The sequence below is a fragment of the Artemia sp. Qi Xiang Cuo genome, chromosome 5 (assembly GCF_049724085.1).
Source record: "Artemia sp. Qi Xiang Cuo chromosome 5, ASM4972408v1, whole genome shotgun sequence".
NCBI lineage: Eukaryota > Metazoa > Arthropoda > Branchiopoda > Anostraca > Artemiidae > Artemia > Artemia sp. Qi Xiang Cuo.
Genome location: NC_142798.1, coordinates 73,872,098 through 73,893,617, shown reverse-complemented (window position 1 = coordinate 73,893,617; position 21,520 = coordinate 73,872,098). Strand labels below are relative to the sequence as shown.

Sequence of the window (21,520 nt, the reverse complement as noted above, 5' to 3'; positions counted from 1 at the left end):
AGTTCCCTTTTTAACAGTCAAAAGAAATTGGAGGGCATCTAGCCCCCCCCCCTCCACGCCCTTTTTTTCAAACCCATCTTATAAGAAATTTGAATAGCCATTGATTTAAAAATAGTTCAAAGACCATATAAAGAAAACTCGAGGGTCGTCACAGCCCCCAAGGGCCCGAGGGCAGCCGTTGTAAGTTATGTCCTGGGGGAATATATGGTTCTTGTGGAAGAGATGTTCGTAAAAACTTCGGAGAGGGCTCATTTGATTGGAAATTGAAAGTTCTCGTTCACTTTTTAAGAGTCAAAAGAAATCGGAGGGCAACTAGCCCCCCCCCTCCTCCAGGCCGTAAAAGCATCAGATAAAAATTTTGAGATAGACATTTTATTAAAAATAGTTCGAAGTTCGGATAACAAAAAACTCCGGTGTCGACGCAGCCCCCCTGAGCCCGGGTGTAGGCGTTGTAAGTTATGCCCTGGGGGCATGTATGGCTGCTATGAAAGGGATGCTCGTATAAACTTCACAGAGGGCTCATTTGATTGGAAAATGAAAGTTGTAATTCACTTTTTAAGAGTCAAGATTGATTGGAGGGCAGCTAGCCTCCCCCCACTCTCCATTAATTTTTTCCCAGAGGCACTTAATATAGAAAGGGTCGTCGTATATACTTCAAAGGGGGCTCATTCGATTGGAAATAGAGAGTTCTAGAGCCCTTTTTAAGAGTCAAAAGTGATTGGAGAGCAATTGGCCCCCAAGCCCTTTTTCTCCAAATAGATAAGAATATAAGAAAGTGCTTCAAATAAGAAAAACTCCTGTGTCGACACAACCCCCCCCCCCTTCAGGGCACGGGCAGGCGTTGTCAATATTGCTCTTGGGGCATATATGGTTCTTATGGAAGGTATGCTCGTATAAACTTCGGCGGGGGCTCATATGATTGGAAATTGAAAGTTCTCGTTCACTTTTTATGAGTCAAAAGAGACTGGAGGGCAACTAGCCCCCGCTTTACGCCCTAATTTCCTAAAACCCATCCAATAAGAAATTTGAGAGAGCCATTTTTTCAAAATTGTTCAAAGGTTAGATGACAAAAATTCTGGTGTCGACAAATCCCCCCAAGGGTCGGGGGGCAGGCATTGTAAGCTATGTCCTGGGGCCGTATGTGGTTCTTATGAAAGGGATGCTCGTATAAACTTCACAGAGGGTTCATTTGAATGGAAATTAAAAGTTGTAGTTCATTTTCTCAGAGTAAAAAAAGATCGGAGGGCGACTAGCCCCTCCCGCCCTAAACGCCTTTGGGTTTATCGGATGGATAAACCCATCCGATAAAAATTTAAGGTGACCATTTTGTTAAAAATAGTTCAAACATCAGATATTAAAACACCGGGGTCAACTCAACCCCCCAGGGCCCAGGGACAGGCGTTGTAAGTTATTCTCTGGGGGTATATATGGTTCTTATAGAAGGGATGCTCTTATAAACTTCACAGAGGGCTCATCTGATTGAAAATAGAAAGTTCTAGTTCCCTTTTAAAGAGTCAAAAGAGACCGAATGTTAAATATCCCCCCCCCCCCTCCGCCACATCCTTTTTTCCAAAACCCATCCAATAAAAATTCTGAGATAGCCATTTTGTTAAAAGTAGTTCAAACATCAGACAATACAAGATCCGAGGTTGAAGCAAACCCATTTTGCACTTTGATATTGTTACTTTGATACTAGTTTTGATACTTTGATAAATATATGATTTTTTTTTTAAAGTTTGATTTTGAAATTTTTAAAAACTTGGAACTTTTTGCAATCAAAAACGAAAAAAAATTAATTAAAAAAAAATTTCCTAAAATTAAGTTTTTCAAAGAAAATTAAACGCCATTTTAAACTTAAGCTCAGCATATACATATACATGTTAAAATTCAAACTCAAAACGACCAGAAATTACTATTAAAGAATAAATGAAACCCAAAACGAACAGAAACTAAATAAACAATCATAGCAAAAACATAGAACAAGTAATAATATAAATGAATAAATAGATCTTAAAGTAATGCTTAGATTGAATATGAAAACCAAGCTTAAAACGAAAAAAATATTTTCCTATTGAAGTATAAATGAAACTTAAAACGAACAGAAATTAAATAAACAATCAATGCAAAACATCATGCAATAGATATTAATGTAGATTAATAAATAAATCTTAAAACGAGTGAAACTTAAATTAAATATGCAAATTAAGCTTGAAACAATCAAAAATCACTGCAAACAAGAGTTTAGGTATGACCCCCTTCCCTCGAAACGAGCAACGTACAAAATAGCCGAGCCAATACAGGAAATTCAGCAGCGAAGAGCGATCTTCATGCCTAATTTAGATTCCTCCCATACTTTTGACGGATTTTCAATCCTCACTTCCGTGAGAATGATATTAATCGTTGTGTTGTATTATTGTCTTGTACCTTGTATATCTTTTCACCTTTTTTCTTCTTTCTTTTAGTCTTTTTCATATTACTCTATTGTAATGATTCTGTACTTATTTTTGCGTGATAAATTGGTTACTTACTTACTTACTATACATTACCTACATATTGTCATAAATATTGCTACATATACCTATATATACCTGCACATATTTCTACATATTCCTAGGTTCCTCCCATTCTTTTCACTGATCTTGTCCCCTTAATTTTGTTTGAATGGTACTACTGGTTGTGTTGTATTGGCTTGCTCCATCTATTTCTTTTTACCTTTTGTCAATATTTATTTTTTAAATTACTCCAATGAGATGCCACTATGTTTCTTTTTTAGGGGTTAAGTTGTTACATACTTATTTACTATACATTACCTACCCAGCTAAATGACCATATTTCAAACAGTAGAGCTGTGCGAAACGTGTGGTTCAATCCCGCTTTCTAGGGTTATAATGAAAGAAAGGTTGTGATGGCTAGGATCAAGGATCTGCGGATGAAGGATGACAAATTGCCAAAGGTTGTCCTTTTCGGCCAACCGTCTAGGGCTAAACGGAGAGCAGGTCGCCCGCCGCTAGGGTGGAAGGATATCGCAAAGAAAAATTTAAGGGAAAGGGGAAGTTCCTGGGAGGGTGTAAAGAGGGAGGCTTTGAATATATTGGGATGGAGGAGGAGGAGCGTGAGTAGCTGTGTTGGCCTCAGGTGACTTTGCGCCGAGGTGATGTGTTAGTATAGTAGCCTAGCAGTATATAAAATTATATATACCTATACTTATACCTTTAATATTGATATTATTTGATTCAATAATTAATTGTTCTAGAAATTAATTTATTCTGGGCTGCGCATCAAGTTCATCATAGTTCAGAACATTATGATTTGACAACGGCTTTGAGACAAAGTGTATTTCAAGGCTGGTGTACCTGGGTAAGCTCATCCTTTATTCTCCTTTAAACAGTCACAAGACCATAGTCAATGTTTTTCTCTATATAGGAGAAGCCTAATTCTAATGGAATTTGTGTAACTTATTGTTTCAAGGATCATCAAACTTAGTTTTGAATTTTAGTCATAGGAGAACTGAACTTCTGGGGATGTTGGCTTATTTGCACTGTTCTTCTTCAAAGTGGTCTATGTTCGGGAAAAGTTTGTTTACTTAATGTCGAAATTGTTTCTTCTCCACCTCAAAAGTTCTTCAGGAGGTAACCAAAACTAATCTGCTTAAATTTTCATGATTTGTTTGCAACCTTTTTTTTTAAACGGTCAAATTTGCACCCTGTTTCAAGATTGGGACACTTTTTTTTATCTTGCATTATCACTTTTCTCATTTTCTTATCTCGTGCTTCAGGACGCGACAACAATAAACAAAATACTATACCTTAGAAAATTACATTTCCTCTCTGTCTTAAATCTCCAATATTTGTATTCACAAAATTTGCACAATATTTTTTGGAATAGTAAATTCAAATAAAGAAGATAGAGGAGGGTGGCTAAGGCTTCTAATCACATTCTAATCGTAAAATATTGCATTATAATCTCAAATTGTCAAAACTCCAATGAGAGCTCTTTCAGACCAATTTGAACAAAGTTGAATTTTACCTCCAAATGAACCTCGGCTCATTTGGAGGAGCGTATTTGCCTCAATAGTGGAGTGAATGGGAAAAGTTCAACTTTCACGCGATGAACGTTCAATTTAAAAACCTGTGTCCTTTGTCTTTAGCTATTTTATTGTGTCAAACCTATTTTGTTGTGTCAATAAACTTAAATGATTCCAAGTTATAATAATTCCCAAGTTGTATTGTAGGAAAGTTGAATTTTAGTGCAAAGATTGATCCTGAGTTGGGAGGTAGTCCTCCTCACGTTTAGGAATATTGTTAAGAATGTTCTCAAAGTGCCAAGGACACCAAAATAACACATTTTTTTTTGCCTCTCGGACTCATCTTGGTCCTTTTTACTATTCCTGAGATTGCTCTTTTTATGGTGTCAAAACTAAGAGGTTTTTAAAGCACCTTGACCTTCTCATCAGTGTTGCCATTTTGAACGGCGAAAATAAACAAGCAAACTAATTACTTAAATTTGTCAAAGCATTTCGTTCGTACGACTTCAAACGTTAGCAATCTGTTGACTGCCATGTAGTTAGTAACTGCATAAGTTAGCGAAAAGTTAGTTTCCTTATGCAAGGTTTTTGTTTTACTGCACAGTAAAACTAAGATTGTAGACAATTAAAGAATTTGCTGCGCTGCAGTAAGATGCGTTGTGGCAGTGCAGTTCATATAATTTCTGCTTGGAAATCCCTTGTTCTGTGGCTCAATCCTACTAGTTGCAATGAAAATTCTACTTAATAAAGTTTCTCGAGTTTGTTTTCTTTCGCTTAAAAAAAAGAAGAAAAAAAAAAAAGCGTTGTCGGAAGGCCCAAAAATGTTTTTTTTTCCGATCAGCTCGAAATTTATATTCTTAAGATCTTGAACCAAGGATATACCAATGAATTTTTTTTTCAACCTAAAATAGAAAAATTTAAAGCTTAAAAAAGGAGCATTTTTTCACGGCTCCAAAAGCACTGCCATCATATTTTACAAACTTTGTCTGTTTGGGATTATTTTAGATATGTTATTTCTGAGTATTTATTTCTGTGTTTGAGACTGATGCAAAGGATCGGTTTTGTATGTGCCCCCTAAATTTTGATAGTTCTCTTATTGTTAAGGAAATGTCAATGGACTCTCCATTATCCCTGCCTACCGCTCCTAGTCTCAAATTTTTATCAAAAAGAATGTGATTAGATCTTGCTAGAAGTAAAATCATGCAAGTAAATTAATCTGTATGACTTCAGGGGACAAAGCAGACCCACAGTTTCTCTAAGGTTCCCTCCCCCTACCGCCTCTTTTTTGCAGATAAGTAGACATGTTGCACTTTCTTCGAAGTAGAATTGCGCAAAGTATTTCGAGATGCTCTTTAAGGAGCGTGTCATCATTTATTTCTTTATTTTTTTCTTGAAGAAAAATTTCATCTTGACACATAATATTTCTAAAGTTTTGAGGAGTTGAAAGTATCGCATTCCAGTATTTGCTACTTTTGAATGTATGGTTAATCCGGCATATCGATCGGCCTAAAATTTTAAGACTGGCCAAAACAGTCAAAGGGTGCGATTAGAATGCTTCTAGATATGATAGGTGCGACCCAGGGTGAAAGGATCATAGATTATGGATATAGCCAATACAAAACCGAAGCTTCAAATATACAGGTTAGTGACTCGTTTTAATCGTTGTAGGATTTTTTTTCTATATCGGTATTTGTTGTGTCTACGTTTTATGCGATTTTAATTTCTGTCCGTTTTTGGTTTCGTGTATTCTTTGATAGGAATTCCTGTTAGTTTTAAGTTTAAAATATAACAGGAATTTATTTTTACTCGTCTTAAGTTTCAATATGGCTTTTAATTTTTCTTTGGTAAACTTTTTTTTTTTTTTTTTTTATTTATTGTTGAAAAAATAAAGATAAATTAATTGTGTATATTCTACATCTATTTAGATTTACACCTCTGTCATATATTTAAACCTAAGATTCTAGTGTTTAGCCCGTGTTAATAGGATATTTTTATATATAAAGCATTATAGGCTGGAACGCAAAATCAGATATCCAATTGTGAATTTCAACTTAAGCTGTGTATACATCTCTAATTTTTTCTACTGCATGTGTATTAATGCAGAAATCAAGAATTTTGTCCACATATACAGGTATTTTTTTTTTAATTAGAAATGAAAATTAAATGTCTAAATGTTTATTTTACAGATGTTTTACATACCTCTGGCATTTTTCGTCCCACCTTCCCATTTCCTGGTGCATGGTAGTTTCAATCTTTTGTACCAATTCTGGATCCATACAGAGCTTATTGACAATATAGGTCCACTAGAATATATATTGAACACACCAAGCCATCACCGTGTTCATCATGGTTTGTGTCTTTTCCACCTTTTTTTTGTATTTTGTATCTTATTCCAAAAGTGAATTTATCTCCAAAAATTAATATGATTCATTGTGATTTTGTTTTAAAAAAAAAATATTAAGATGTTATCAGTCTTCCTTTTTCATACTTGTGAAAGAATGAAGTTTAATATTATAATTTATGAAAACATTAATATTTCGAACAACATTACTTGCTTTATTGCGATGTTTCCTTCAAAAACACTAAGATATTATCCCTCTTTGCAATCAAAGGTTGATCCCAATGTTGACAGAATATATCACAAAATTATTTGACCTCCCTCAGTTGCAATAAACAAGGGCATGGAGTAAAATCAAACCCCAGAATTTTGTCTAGATCTAACATTCAGATGATGAGAGCACCTAACCTGACCCCTTACCAATTCAATGGGGATAGACTTTTGAGCTTTAATCAAGGGAGGAATTGATCTACCTACATGTGTATGCTTCAGACACTGGGAAAATTTATTCAGTGAACTTTCCGCAAGTATATGTAGGACTTGGGTACCACATGAAAGAAGACAAAAATGTACCATTCTGCAACATTCGGAACAAAACTACTGTAGTGCAGGGGGCTGCAATTGCGACCCTCCAGACCCCAGTTTGCCCTTCAAGCTGGCATTTAGTGTCTTTGAAAATCTTGTCAAAACTAAGATAGGTCTACACATTTCAAGTATTCACAGAAAAAGATCAGTTTTCTTTAGGTGGTATACCTTTGTCTTTATGGTACTATATGGCTAATTTTTTTATTTTTCACTTGGTCGTTTTCACTTGACTTGGGGGAAATTGGCTCCTGCTTTGCCCCTCACCCCCAGAATTTTGACGAAACTATGCCCCTGATAGGGGGTCATCCTTAGTGGAACTGTGTCCTGAAGTCAAAATGTGTCGATTTGATTTCTATTGATTTCTATTTGATTTCTATGATTTCTGTTTTTTACCAAAAATAGAAAAAAATCCTTTTTTTTGGAAGTCTCTGGAGATACTTTTGCGGGCTTGTCCGTTTACTGGAGAAATTTATTCTGATATCCATTTGCTGTAATGATAATCAGTTTGAAAAAATAACAAAAGGAAAACATGACTTTGATGCTCTTCACAGATCAAGAACAGACATAAATCTGAAAAAGAATAAAAATAACAATGATAGACGCTTTACTCTTTACTATTCTATACTATCGTTCAGGCTGTGATAATGTTAAGGAATTTTCATTAGAATTATATAATATCGGTGCTTGTCTAATTAAATTTGTTTTTTACCAATAAGAAAAAATCTGGGCGACACATCGCTTTTGTCTAAGTCAAAACTATTGAATAGACAATGATGATAGTTATTTTCATGAAATTTGAACAGAAGAATTTGATGTTCTCAAAATAAATAATGACTGTTTTAAGCTACACCGGCTTTTAAGAAAAGCCTTGCAAAGGTAAAAAACCTTTAGAAGAAGAAAGTCTCTTCCCACTTCTCCAGAAGTATTTTCTGGAAAAACTCAAATAGCATTCGAGAGGATTTGACTATTCAATCATAATTACCGTTCCTTAAGTCTTGACATCACTTCTAGTTTACAATTTTCCTTTGTTTTTCAGGAGCAAATAAATATTGTTTGGATAAAAACTATGCTGGAGTGCTGATTATCTGGGATAGGATTTTTGATACATTTGAAGCTGAACGACAAGAGGAAAAACCAATATACGGGCTTGTAACTCCGATTGAATCTTTCAACCCCTTGCATAATCAAGTAAGTGAATATAATGGTTGTTATATTGTCTTGGACTTATTTTTGTGAAAAGTAATATATTTGTTTCCTAGTCCCTAAAATATATGCATAGATGCTCATTTTAAATATGTATATATACTATCTTTGTAAACAAGCAATAATTGTATATTGTATATCTATTTTTCCTCGAAAATGGCTCCATGCTTTTTCGGGAAAATTTATATCCTGGGATATTCTCGCCTAGAAAAACGATCTAGATAAGTCAGAAATTTGAGAAAATTCGTTAAGAGCCTTAATTTTGGAAAAAAAAATTCATGTCAGTGACGTCATTTTTATATATACTTCAGTATTGCAATGACGTTGTCACACTTATGTGGAAAAACCTATGTAACTGCCAAAATTTTTGTATATATTTTAACAAGAGATTATAACAATTAAAAACCTTAAAAAAGAAAATCGAAAGTTTGAAGCTTAGTAGACAATTGGTGTTAGAAATCGGACTTCCTTCAATAATCAAATATCTTCGAAAAGACTTTAGTATGGAAAGACATATCAGAGGCAACGCTGTAGAGTTGCCTATAGTAAAGGCCATAAGGCTCCAATGTTTTATTATTTATTTATTTTTTCCCAGAGGCACTTCATACGGAAGGGGCCATCGCAGTAACTTCAAAGGGGGCTCATTCGATTGGAAATCGAGAGTTCTAGTGCCTTTTTAATAGTCGAAAATGATTGGAGAGCAACTAGCCCCCCTCCCCCCAACGCCCATCATTCCCCCAAACACATCCAATCAAAATTTTGAGATAGCCCTTTTGTTCAACGTAGTTGATTTCCTGATAGAAAATATATTTTTGAGGAGAACACTCCCCTAAAACCATCAGGGCAAGAGTTTTGAGTTATGCCCTGGGGGCATATAAGGTTTTTATAGAAGGTGTTGTCGTAGAAACTTCAAAACAGGCTCATTCGATTGGAAATTCTAAGGACTATTGCCCTTTTTGATAGTTGAAAGTGATTGGAGGGCAACTAGCCACCCCTGCCAAACCCATCATTTCCCCGAACACATCCAATCAAAATTTTGAGATAGCCATTTTGTTCAGCGTAGTTGATTTCCAGATAGAAAATATATTTTTGATGAGGACACTCCCCCAAAACCTTCTGGGTAAAGGTTTTAAGATATGCCCTGGGGCATATGAGTTTCTTATAGTAGTCATTGTCGTAGAAACTCCAAAAAAGGCTCATTCGACTGAAAATTCAAAGGGATAGTGCCCTTTTTAATAGTTTAAAGTGATTGGAGGGCAACTAGCCCCCCCAAGCCCATCATCTCCCCAAACACATCCAATCAAAATTTTGAGATAGCCATTTTGTTCAGCGTAGTTGATTTACAGATAGAAAATATGTTTTTGAGGAGGACACTCGCCCACAACCCTCAGTGCAAGGGTTTTAAGTTATGCCCTGGAGGGATAAAGGGTTTTTATAGAAGGCGTTGTCGTAGAAACTTCAAAAGGGCTCATTCGATTGGAAATCGAGAGTTCTAGTGCCCTTTTTAATAGTCGAAAATTATTGGAGGGCCCCTAGCCCCCCCCCCCCAGGCCCATCATTTCCCCAAACACATCCAATCAAAATTTTGAGATAGCCATTTTGTTAGGCGTAGTTGATTTCCAGATAGAAAATATGTTTTTGAGGAGGACACTCCCCCACAACCCTCAGGGCAAGGGTTTTAAGTTATGCCCTGGGGGCATATAAGTTTTTTATAGAAGGCGTTGTCGTAGAAACTTCAAAACATGCTCATTCGACTGAAAATTCAAAGGGCTAGTGCCCTTTTTAATAGTCAAAAGTAATTGGAGGGCAGCTAGCCCCCCCCCCAAACCCATCATTTCCCGAAACACATCCAAACAAAATTTTGAGATAGCCATTTTTTTCAGCGTAGTTTATTTCCAGATAGAAAATATGTTTTTGAGGAGGACTCTCCCCCACAACCCTCAGGGCAAGGGTTTTAAGTTATATCCTGGGGGCATATAAGGTTTTTATAGAAGGCGTTGTCAAAGAAACTTCAAAAAAGGCTCTGTAGATTGAAAATTCAAAGGGATAGTGCCTTTTTTAATAGTCGAAAGGGATTGGAGGGCAACTAGCCCCCCCCCCCACGCCCATCATTTCCACAAACACATCCAATCAAAATATTTTGAGATTGCTAATTTGTTCAGCGTAGTTGATTTACAGATAGCAAATATATTTTTGAGGAGGACAATCCCACACAACACTCAGGGCAAGGTTTGTAAGCTATGCCCTAGGGACATATAAGGTTTTATAGAAGGTGTTTTCATAGAAACTTAAAAACAGATACATTCGATGAGACATTCAAAGGGATAGTACCCTTTTTAATAGTCTAAAGTGATTGGAGCGCAACTAGCCCCCCTCCCCCGCCCATCATTCCTCCAAACACATCCAATCAAAATTTTGAGATAGCCAATTTGTTCAGCGTAGTTGATTTCCAGTTGGAAAATATTTTTTGAGGAGGACACACCCCCACAACCCTTAGGGCAAGGGTTTTAAGTTATGTCCTGGGGACATATAAGATTTTTATGGAAGGTGTTGTCATAGAGACTTCAAAAAAGGCTAATTCAATTGTAAATTCAAAGGACTAGTGCCCTTTTTATTAGTCGAAAGTAATTGGAGGGCAACTAGACCCCCCCCCCCCACGCCCATCATTTCCCCAAACACATCCAATCAAAATTTTTAGATATTGTTTAGCGCATTTTGTTTAGCGCAGTTGATTTTCAGATAGAAAATATGTTTTTGAGAAGGACACTGCCCCAAAACCCTCAAGGCAGGGGTTTCAGGTTATACCCTGGGGATATATAAGGTTTTTATAGAAGGCGGTGTCGTCTAAACTTCAAAAAAGGCTCATTCGATTGGAAATTCAAAGGGCTAGTCCCTTTTTAATAATCGAAAGTGATTTGAGGGCAACTAACCCCCCTCTCACGCCCACCTTTTTCCCAAACACATCCAATCGAAATTTTGAGACAGCTATTTTATTAAACGTAGTTTTTAGTTCTGGCTATTAGGTCTTTGAGGATGACATTTCCCCCCCAGCCCTCAGGGCAAGGGTTGTAAGTTATATCCTATGGGCATATAAGGTTTTGTATAGACAACATTGTCGTATAAACTTCAGAAAGGGCTCATTTGATTGGAAATTGAAATTTCTAGTTCACTTTTTAAGCGTCAAAAGATGTTGGAGGGTAACCAGCTTCCCCCTCCCCCCTAAACTCTGTTTTCCCAAATAGATCCAATAAAATTTTTAAGAAAGCTATTTTATTAAAAATAGTTCAAAGATCATATAACAAAACTTCCGGTGTTGACACAACCCACCAAGGCCCGGTGGCAGGCGTTGCCCTGGGGGCAAATATGGGTCTTATGGAAGAGATGCTCGTATTAACTTCAAAGAGGTATCGTTTGATTGGAAATTGAAATTTCTAATTCAATTTTTAAGAGTCAAAAGTGATTGGAGGGCACCTAGCCCCCCCCCCTCCACGCCATTTTCTCCGCAAGCCCATCCGATTAGAACATTGAGATAGCTTTTCTAAAATAGTTCAAAGACCATATAAAGAAAACTCAGGGGTCAACACAGCCCCCCCCCCATGGCCCGAGGGCAGGTTTTGTAAGTTATGCCCTTGGGCATAACTTCTTATTCAATGGATGCTCGTAAAAAATTCAGAGATGGCTCATTTGATTGGAAATTGAAAGTTCTAGTGAAGTTTTTTCGAGTCAAAAGATATTGGAGGGCAACTAGTCCCCCACACCCCTTTTCCCCAATTGCATCCAATAAAAATTTTGAGATAGGCATTAAGTTAAAAATTTCTCAAAAGTCATATAACAAAAACTCATTTGTCGTCACAACCCCCCAGGGCCCGGGGGCAGGCGTTGTAAGTTATGCCCTGGGGCATATATTGTTCGTATGAAAGGGATGCTCGTATAAACTTCAGAGAGGGCTATTTGATTGGATATTGAAATCCAGCCCTTTTTAAAAGTCAAAAGTGATCACAGGGCAACTGCCCCCCAAGCCCTTTTCCCCCAAATACATCTGATAAAAAATTTGAGGTAGCCATTTTGTTAAAAATACTTCAAAGATCATGTAACAAAATTGCTTTACGTACGGTCATTTTGCTAAAAATAGTTCAAAGGTCAGATAAGAAAAACACCTGTGTCGAAACAACCCCCCCCCCCCCCCAAGTCCCAGGGCCGGGGCAGGTGTTGTAAGTATTGATCTGGGGGCATATATGGTTCTTATGGAAAGTATACTCGTATAAACTTCAGAGAGGGTTCATTTGAATGGAAATTAAAAGTTATAGTTCATTTCCTCAGAGTGAAAAAGATCGGAGGGCAACTAGCCCCTCCCGTACTCCACGCCTTTGGGCGTATTGGATGGATAAACCCATCCGATAAAAATTTCAGGTGACTATTTTGTTAAAAATAGTTCAACCATTAGATATTGAAACTCCAGGGTCGACACAACCTCCCAGGGCCCAGTGACAGGCGTTGTAAGTTATACTCTGGGGATTTATATGTTTTTTATAGAAGGGATACTCGTATAAACTTCAGAGAGGGCTCATTTGATTGAAAATAGAAAGTTCTGGTTCACTTTTAAAGAGACCGAAGCTTAATCTAGTCCCCTCAGCAGATACAAATACTTAATCAAGCTAAGCAGATACAAATACCTTTTAAAATTCAAACTCAAAACGACCAGAAATTACTATTAAAGAATAAATGAAACGCAAAACGAACAGAAATTAAATAAACAATCATAGTTAAAACATACAAGTAATGATATAAATGAATAAATAGATCTTAAAGCGAGTAACGCTTAGATTGAATATGAAAATCAAGCTTAAGGCGAAAATTTTTTTTTCCTACTGAAGTACAAATGAAACTTAAAACGAACAGAAATTAAATAAACAATCAATGCAAACAAACAAACAATAGATATTAATGTAAATTAATAAATAAATCTTAAAATTAGTGAAACTTAAATTGAATATGCAAATTAAGCTTAGAACAAACAAAAATCACCACAAACAAGAGTTTGGGTATGATCTCCTTCTCTCACTGTAAGAGTCTAAAACCTACTGCGTCATCGGCGCTTTACTGAAAACTATATGCGTCTTGAACAGTCTTGGAAAGTATTAACAATATCAAATTGAACATTTTATGTAAAATGATATAAATTGTTGAACTATTATATTCTTCCAATGGCTCTCTTTAAAGTTGAATAGTCTTATATTGTGTATGTGTCTGTCTGTCTTCTATTGTCCACGTGTCGTTCACCGAAAAAAGGGATTATCTTAGTTTTAGGCAACTGAAATTCTAATTGAATATATTACACTTGGCTAATTAGGCTAAGGCTTAGTTCTATTGTGTTAGATTCCTTAGGTCTAAATTATCAAATTAGATGAACTCTGTTAATTTGGTTAGAAATGGAAGCACCAATGTTACGATTTTTATTTGATTCTGTAAGGTACTTGAAGAAGATCAATCAAAGGGTTTGAAAGTGGGCAAAATCGGAATAATCAAATAAATTGGTTAAAAATTTCTGAGTAACCCAAGACAAGGTATTTTACAATTATTTGTTGTAAAAGGGACTTAGGGTCCCTTGGATCTCGAGCAAATCCCCAACTTCATTAGGAAAAAATCTTGGATTGAAGTTCCCTCGACTAGAAAGATCTTACACTCTCTCTCTGTCCGATATTACTCCCTTCTTCTTAGTCTATCTGTATGACATCAAGACCACCATTTGTATCTACAGCCGGAAAAGGATTGTATAGGTAAAGGACAAGTAAATTGTAGGGGTTTTCTCTTGGATTCGGAGTGTGGTATAACGTTAGAAGGTACCAAGTAGAGGGGTACGCAAACTTGAGTCTAGGGAATTCCACTTTCTTGGTGTGAGATCTGTTTTAACACTGTGCTTAAGTTCCAAGAGACACTAGGTTGGAAAAGGGGAGACACAAAAGATCTTATAGCTTTTACTCCTTGTTTTAGGATTTTCCATCTAACCTTAGGCTATTCGAAGCTTATTCCACAAAGTTTATATTTCCGGGAAGAACCTCATTGGGGTTCTTATCCTTAATTAATCTTAGATTATTTTTTCCTTTAATAATGTTTTCCTTTATTTAGACGGACCCAGCCTTAACTAAACGGAAATATACAGACGGAACTATGAAACCAACCACCAAGTAGAATAAAAATCTAACATAAATCTTAAGTTATTTACGAGGGTATTCTCTGTCCCTTCTTGTAATCTAATTAATTTCAATTAGATCACGTATCTCTTAATTAATCAGAATGGATCCCAGGGTTACCTCCAACTATCAGTAATGCTCAAACCCTTAATAAATCAATTGGCAACTTTTCAAAGGGAAAATATCGCTCTAACTAAAATTAGGTCCAAAGGGGCTCAAAGATTTAATTGTTAATTTAATTCAAATAGGATCCCTTGGACCAAGCAACAGATATGTTTCACAGTTTCACAACTTTATCTAAGTATTACATTCAAAGAAAATTTAGACAGGCTAATGGTAGCTATTATCCTAGTTAAAGAAAAGTTAACTTACTCATTTCCTAGCTCCAGAGGCAAGACTACTTTTAATTTTTGTTAGTGATCTTTATTTTATTTGCTTAGCCCTGTTTTTCGTACTTAACTGCCATTCGCTCAAGACTAGTTTTTTGTGCAGTTCCTTCTTGAAATTTTAGCCAATCCCCAAAATTTCTATTAAAAATTATTTGTTTCCAGTATTTTTTTGCCTTGATTCTAAAGCTTGAAATGTCGTAAAACTTTAGGACATTCCACTTGGTTTTATACGAAACTGGTTTAGATTGGGTCTTCAGCTATTTATTATGGGTTCAAAATGTCGTTCGATACTCAAACAAAAACATGTTTTTTCAATATTTACGACTTGGTATACAAAGAGAAGGTATTTTCACATTTAAGCTAATTTGAAATAGTCGGTTTACTTCTGACCTCTTGGAGCAAAGAGGATTCCGACTTTTACTGAAATCGAATTACGAAATTTACACAAAAATGAGGCCTCCTTACATTTGAAGGTGTAGTTGTGTTTGGAAATCAACCGACTTAAAATGCTTGAGTCGTTACAGATAAAAAAGCATCGTCAAAATTAGACCGTTAATTGTTAACTAATTGATTTTTTGAACTGGTTGAGCGGATACTTAAATACCCATTATGCAGTTTTTGGTAGTAGGTCTAGTAGTAAGTTAACTTTTCTTTAACTAGGATAATAGCTACCACTAGCCTGTCTAAATTTTCTTTGAATGTAATACTACGATAAAGCTGTAAAACTGTGAAACATTTCTGTTGCTTGTCCAAATTCAAACAAAAAGAAAGCTTGCCGAAAATTCAGCAAGTGTTAGCTTTTATTTGACGGTTCAGTTGTCTTTGGAAATCAACAAAACGTTAATGCTTGAATTTTTGCTGACAATAAGATTTGTCAATTTAAGTAGTAATTAGCTTTGCTTATTTAGTTTAACGGGTGACCGTGGAAACACTGACAAAAAAATGGAATACTGCCGTAAAAATTTCATTATTTTGCAACAACCAAAAGAAAACTCCTAGAAAATCACGGTTTCAGGTATGGATAGACTTAAAATGGGTCCAAGAAGCAAAACATGTTTTCATTCTGATATCCTTGTTACTTTAAGGTGTTTGACAAGGACATTGACATTGAAAATTGACAATGTCATCTGTGCGTAATGTTTAGTCTTTTTTGTCCATGAGTGTGTGTTTTTAGTATTTAAAATGTTTGATTGGAATAAGCTACTGGATTTACTTTAAAGTATTTGAACACTTCTTGTTATTACAGTTTCTAAGCACAGATTTGGTTACTCTATTTTCCTCCGGTAACCTAATTGAAAATGTATTTACTTTTTCAGGTGTTTTACTACAAAGCAATTTTTGATAAGGTATTACAAACAGACAGCTGGTCAGATAAGTTTTCGGTGATCTTTAAAGGACCTGGATGGAGTAAAGGAACCAAATGGACTGGAGATCTTTCTACTTGTCCTGATGTAAAACTATTTTCTATATTCTTTAATAAACTTTAAAACAACATCTATCAATTCGTTTAATTTACGTGATACCATCTTTTGGTAATATTTAAAATTTCTATGCAGTTTCATCTTCTTTCAGTGTTTTTATTTTTAAGGATTATCTCTCTTTTCCGTCCTAGCCGAGTAGTTAGCGCACTGGACTTGAAATCCTGAGAACAGGGGTTCGAGTCCTGGTGCTGCTGGTTATTCGGTTTAGAACGGGGGTCAGTCGCATGACTTTTTAGGCTCAGTCATAATAGGCCCAGCTCTTAATCCGTACATGGAGAAATCTGGGGGAAAACACGGGAGGCGCCGAATGATTTGCCCCCAACCCCGCATTGCACTTCTGGTCGAAGGCAGTGAAGCTTGCGCAATGCCTATTATTGGTCAGCATGCGATAAAGTTTTTTTTAAGTTTTTTTCTCTTTCTTATCAGTAGAAGGGCCATATTGACTCGTGTCACGCACCCCTGCTGCCACCTACAACTTTTTTTGCACCCCATATATGGGCATAGCCTCCCTAGGGAGAATGATTACGTAATGGGGTCAATGACCTCTTTTTCCAAGGTCGATTTATTTGATGTTTCTATGTGTAATAACTCCGGAACAAAGGTTGCACATGCGCATTGAATTCTAACGGGAGCAATGTTATTGATCTAGGACTCGAGGGGGAAGTGAATTTCCGAGAAATTGATTGCGTAATCGTTCGTGAATATCATGGTGTCCAGAAATAGTATTTGTTGTTGTTGCTCTAGGCAATGTTATGAGTACCCCGACCCCGAAGGAAGCCCCCGGTCCTCAAAAGCCCCCCAAGCTCCCAAAGGCCCTCCACCGGTCCCCAAATGTTCCCCAGGCCTCCAACTGTTCCCCCGGACCCTCAAAGGCCCCCCAAGCTCCCAAAGGGCCACCGGCGCCCCCAAAGGCCCACCCAGACCCCCAAAGACCATCCCCGGGCCCCCCAAAGGCCCATCGAGCTCCCAAAGGACCAACGGGGTCCCAAAGGCTCTCCACCGGCCCCCAACTGCCCCTCCGGACCCCCAAAGGCCCTCCCCTGGTCCTCAAAGGTTCCCCGGGCTCCCAAAGGACCAACGGGGTCCCAAAGGCCCTCCACCGGTCCCCAAATGTCCCCCAGGCACCCAAAGGCCCTCCCTGTGCCCCAAAGGCCCACCCCGGCCCCCACTGGCCATCCCCGGGCCCCCCAAAGGCCCATCGAGCTCCCAAAGGACCAACGGGGTCCCAAAGGCCCTCCACCGGTCCCCAAATATCCCCCAGGCCCCCAAAGGCCCTCCCTGTGCCCAAAGACCCTCCCTGTGCCCCAAAGGCCCTCCCCCGGCCCCCAAAGGTCCCCCGAACCAGAGAAGCGCCGCCGGGATACACACACACACACACACACACACACACACACACACACACACACACACACACACACACACACACACACACACACACACACACACACACACACACACACACACACACACACACACACACACACACACACACACACACACACACACACACACACACACACACACACACACACACACACACACACACACAACACACACACACACACACACACACACACACACACACACACACACACACACACACACACACACACACACACACACACACACACACACACACACACACACACACACACACACACACACACACACACACACACACACACACACACACACACACACACACACACACACACACACACACACACACACACACACACACACACACACACACACACACACACACACACACACACACACACACACACACACACACACACACACACACACACACACACACACACACACACACACACACACACACACACACACACACACACACACACACACACACACACACACACACACACACACACACACACACACACACACACACACACACACACACACACACACACACACACACACACACACACACACACACACACACACACACACACACACACACACACACACACACACACACACACACACACACACACACACACACACACACACACACACACACACACACACACACACACACACACACACACACACACACACACACACACACACACACACACACACACACACACACACACACACACACACACACACACACACACACACACACACACACACACACACACACACACACACACACACACACACACACACACACACACACACACACACACACACACACACACACACACACACACACACACACACACACACACACACACACACACACACACACACACACACACACACACACACACACACACACACACACACACACACACACACACACACACACACACACACACACACACACACACACACACACACACACACACACACACACACACACACACACACACACACACACACACACACACACACACACACACACACACACACACACACACACACACACACACACACACACACACACACACACACACACACACACACACACACACACACACACACACACACACACACACACACACACACACACACACACACACACACACACACACACCAACTCACACAACAACACACAAACACCCACACACAAACTCTCAAAAACAGAAACACTCTCACTAATATACAAAAAAACTTAGACACATACACAAATACATATAAACACATACACACATACACACACACACACACACACATACACACACACACACACATACACACACATACACACACAAACACACACACAAACCAAAACAAACACACACACACAAAAAAACACTAACACACACAACAATACAGACACACACACACACACACACACACACACACACACACACACACACACACACACACAGGTGAGTGTTGTCTGAAACCTATGATTTGGGATATGTAATTTGCTATTTCTGACTTTTCATAACCGGATTTCTTAGTCTGTCGTCGGTGTGTGGTGTCTGAAACCTATGATTTGGGATGTGTGGGTTGCTATTTTTTTAATTTTCTGAGCAGGATTTCTTAGCCATTCGTAGGTGTGTGTTGACTGAAACCTATGATTTGGGATGGTTAATTTGCTATTTTTGACTTTTCTGAGCTAGATTTCTTAGCCTTTCATAGGTGTGTCCTTTCAGAAAATTATGATTTGGGAGGTATAGTTTGCTTTTTGGACTTTTCAGAGCTAGGATTCTTAGTCACTCATAGGTGTTTGTTGTCTGAAACTTCGAGTTTGGGATGAGTAGTTGGCTATTTCAGACTTTTCTGAGCTAAGGTTTCTTAGTATTTCGTAGGTGAATGCTGTCTGAAACTTATGATTTGGGATATGTAAATTACTATTTCGGGCTTTTCTGAGTTAGATTTCTTAGTCTTTCATAGGCGCGTGATGTCTGAAACCTATGATTTGGGCTATGTAATTTCCTTTTCTGACTTTTCATAACCGGATTTCTTAGTCTTTCGTAGGTGTGTTGTGTCTGAATCCTATGATGTGGGGTGTGTTTGTTTCTATTTTTTGACTTTTCTGAGCTGGATTTCTTAGCCATTCGTAGGTGTGTGTTGACTGAAACCTATGATTTGGGATGGTTAATTTGCTATTTTTGACTTTTCTGAGCTAGATTTCTTAGCCTTTCATAGGTGTGTCCTTTCAGAAAATTATGATTTGGGAGGTATAGTTTGCTTTTTGGACTTTTCATAGCTAGGATTCTTAGTCACTCATAGGTGTTTGTTGTCTGAAACTTCGAGTTTGGGATGAGTAGTTGGCTATTTCAGACTTTTCTGAGCTAAGGTTTCTTAGTATTTCGTAGGTGAATGCTGTCTGAAACTTATGATTTGGGATATGTAAATTACTATTTCGGGCTTTTCTGAGTTGGATTTCTTAGTCTTTCATAGGTGTGTGATGACTGAAACCTATGATTTGGGATGTGTAGTTTGCTATTTCAGACTTTTATGAGATATGTTTCTTAGCCTTTCAGAGGAATGTGTTGTCATAAAATTATGATTTGTGATGTTTATTTTTCTATTTAAGGCTTTTCTGAGCTAAGGTTTTCTAGTATTTCGTAGGTGAATGTTGTCTGAAACCTATAGTTTGGGATGAGTAGTTTGCTATTTTTGACTTTTCTGAGCTATGTTTCTTAGTCTTTCGTTTGTGTGTTTTGACTGAAACATATGATTTGGGATACGTAGTTTGCTATTTTTGGATTTTCTTAGATGGATTTATTAGCCTTTCATAGGTGTGTGTTGAATGAAACCTATGATTGGGATGAGTGGTTTGCTATTTTTGTCTTTTCTGAGCTAGATTTCTTAGCCGTTCATAGGTGTGTGTTGTCTGAAACTTATGATTTGGGGTGTGTAGTTTGCTATTTGAACTTTTCATAGCTATGATTATTAGTCCGTCATAGGCGTTTGTTGTCTGAAACTTCTAGTTTGGGATGAGTAGTTTCGCTATTTCAGGCTTTTCTGAGCTAAGGTTTCTTAGTCTTTCATAGGTGAATGATGTCTGAAACCTATGATTTGGGATATGTAAATTACTATTTCGGGCTTTTCTGAGTGGGATTCCTTAGTCTTTCATAGGTGTGTGTTGTCTGAAACCTATGATTTGGGATGGGTGGATTGCTACTTTTGACTTTTCTGAGCTGAATTTCTTAGCCTTTCATAGGTGTTTGTTTTCTGAAACCTATAGTTTGGGATGACTAGTTTGCTATTTTTGACTTTTCTGAGCTAGGTTTCTTAGCCGTTCTTAGGTGAGTGTTGTCTGAAACCTAGGATTTGGGATATGTAAATTACTATTTCGGGCTTTTCTAAGCTAGATTTCTTAGTCTTTCATAGGTATGTGTTGTCTGAAACCTATGATTTGGGATGTGGGGGTTGCTATTTTTTGACTTTTCCGAGCTGGATTTCTTAGCCGTTCATAGGTGAGTGCTGTCTGAAACTTGTGATTTGAGATGGTTAATTTGCTATTTCCGGCTTTTATTAGCTAGGTTTCATAGCCTTTCATAGGTGTGTGTTGTCAGAAAATTACGATTTGAGATGTTTAGTTTGCTATTTGAACTTTTCAGAGCTAGGATTCTTAGTCCATCATTGATGTTTGTTGTCTGAAACCAATAGTTTGGGATGACTAGTTTGCTATTTCAGGCTTGTTCATTTTGAATTTCTGTCATGAAATGCAAGAGTTGCAAAATTAGGGTCTTAGTCCACCAGCTCAGTATTAGGGTCCCAGTCCACCAGCCTGAACGGTGGAAATTCACTAGCTCAGAATTGGGGTCTTAGTCCACCAGCCTGAATGGTGGAAATCCACCAGCTCAATATTGGGG

At 38.0% G+C, this 21,520-nt stretch overlaps 1 protein-coding gene across 1 annotated transcript in view; it reads left to right on the top strand.

Annotated features, from left to right (window-relative positions):
• LOC148952506 (alkylglycerol monooxygenase-like) overlaps window positions 1–16,217 on the top strand; it is a 185,282-nt gene extending 169,065 nt beyond the window's left edge. Inside the window, exons 4-7 of the mRNA XM_089089215.1 lie at window positions 3,254–3,357; window positions 6,211–6,373; window positions 7,984–8,135; window positions 16,047–16,217. Of these exons, the coding sequence (XP_088945341.1) occupies window positions 3,254–3,357; window positions 6,211–6,373; window positions 7,984–8,135; window positions 16,047–16,217 (590 nt within the window). The remainder of the gene's footprint in view (window positions 1–3,253; window positions 3,358–6,210; window positions 6,374–7,983; window positions 8,136–16,046) is intronic.
• Window positions 16,218–21,520: the final 5,303 nt, after the last annotated feature.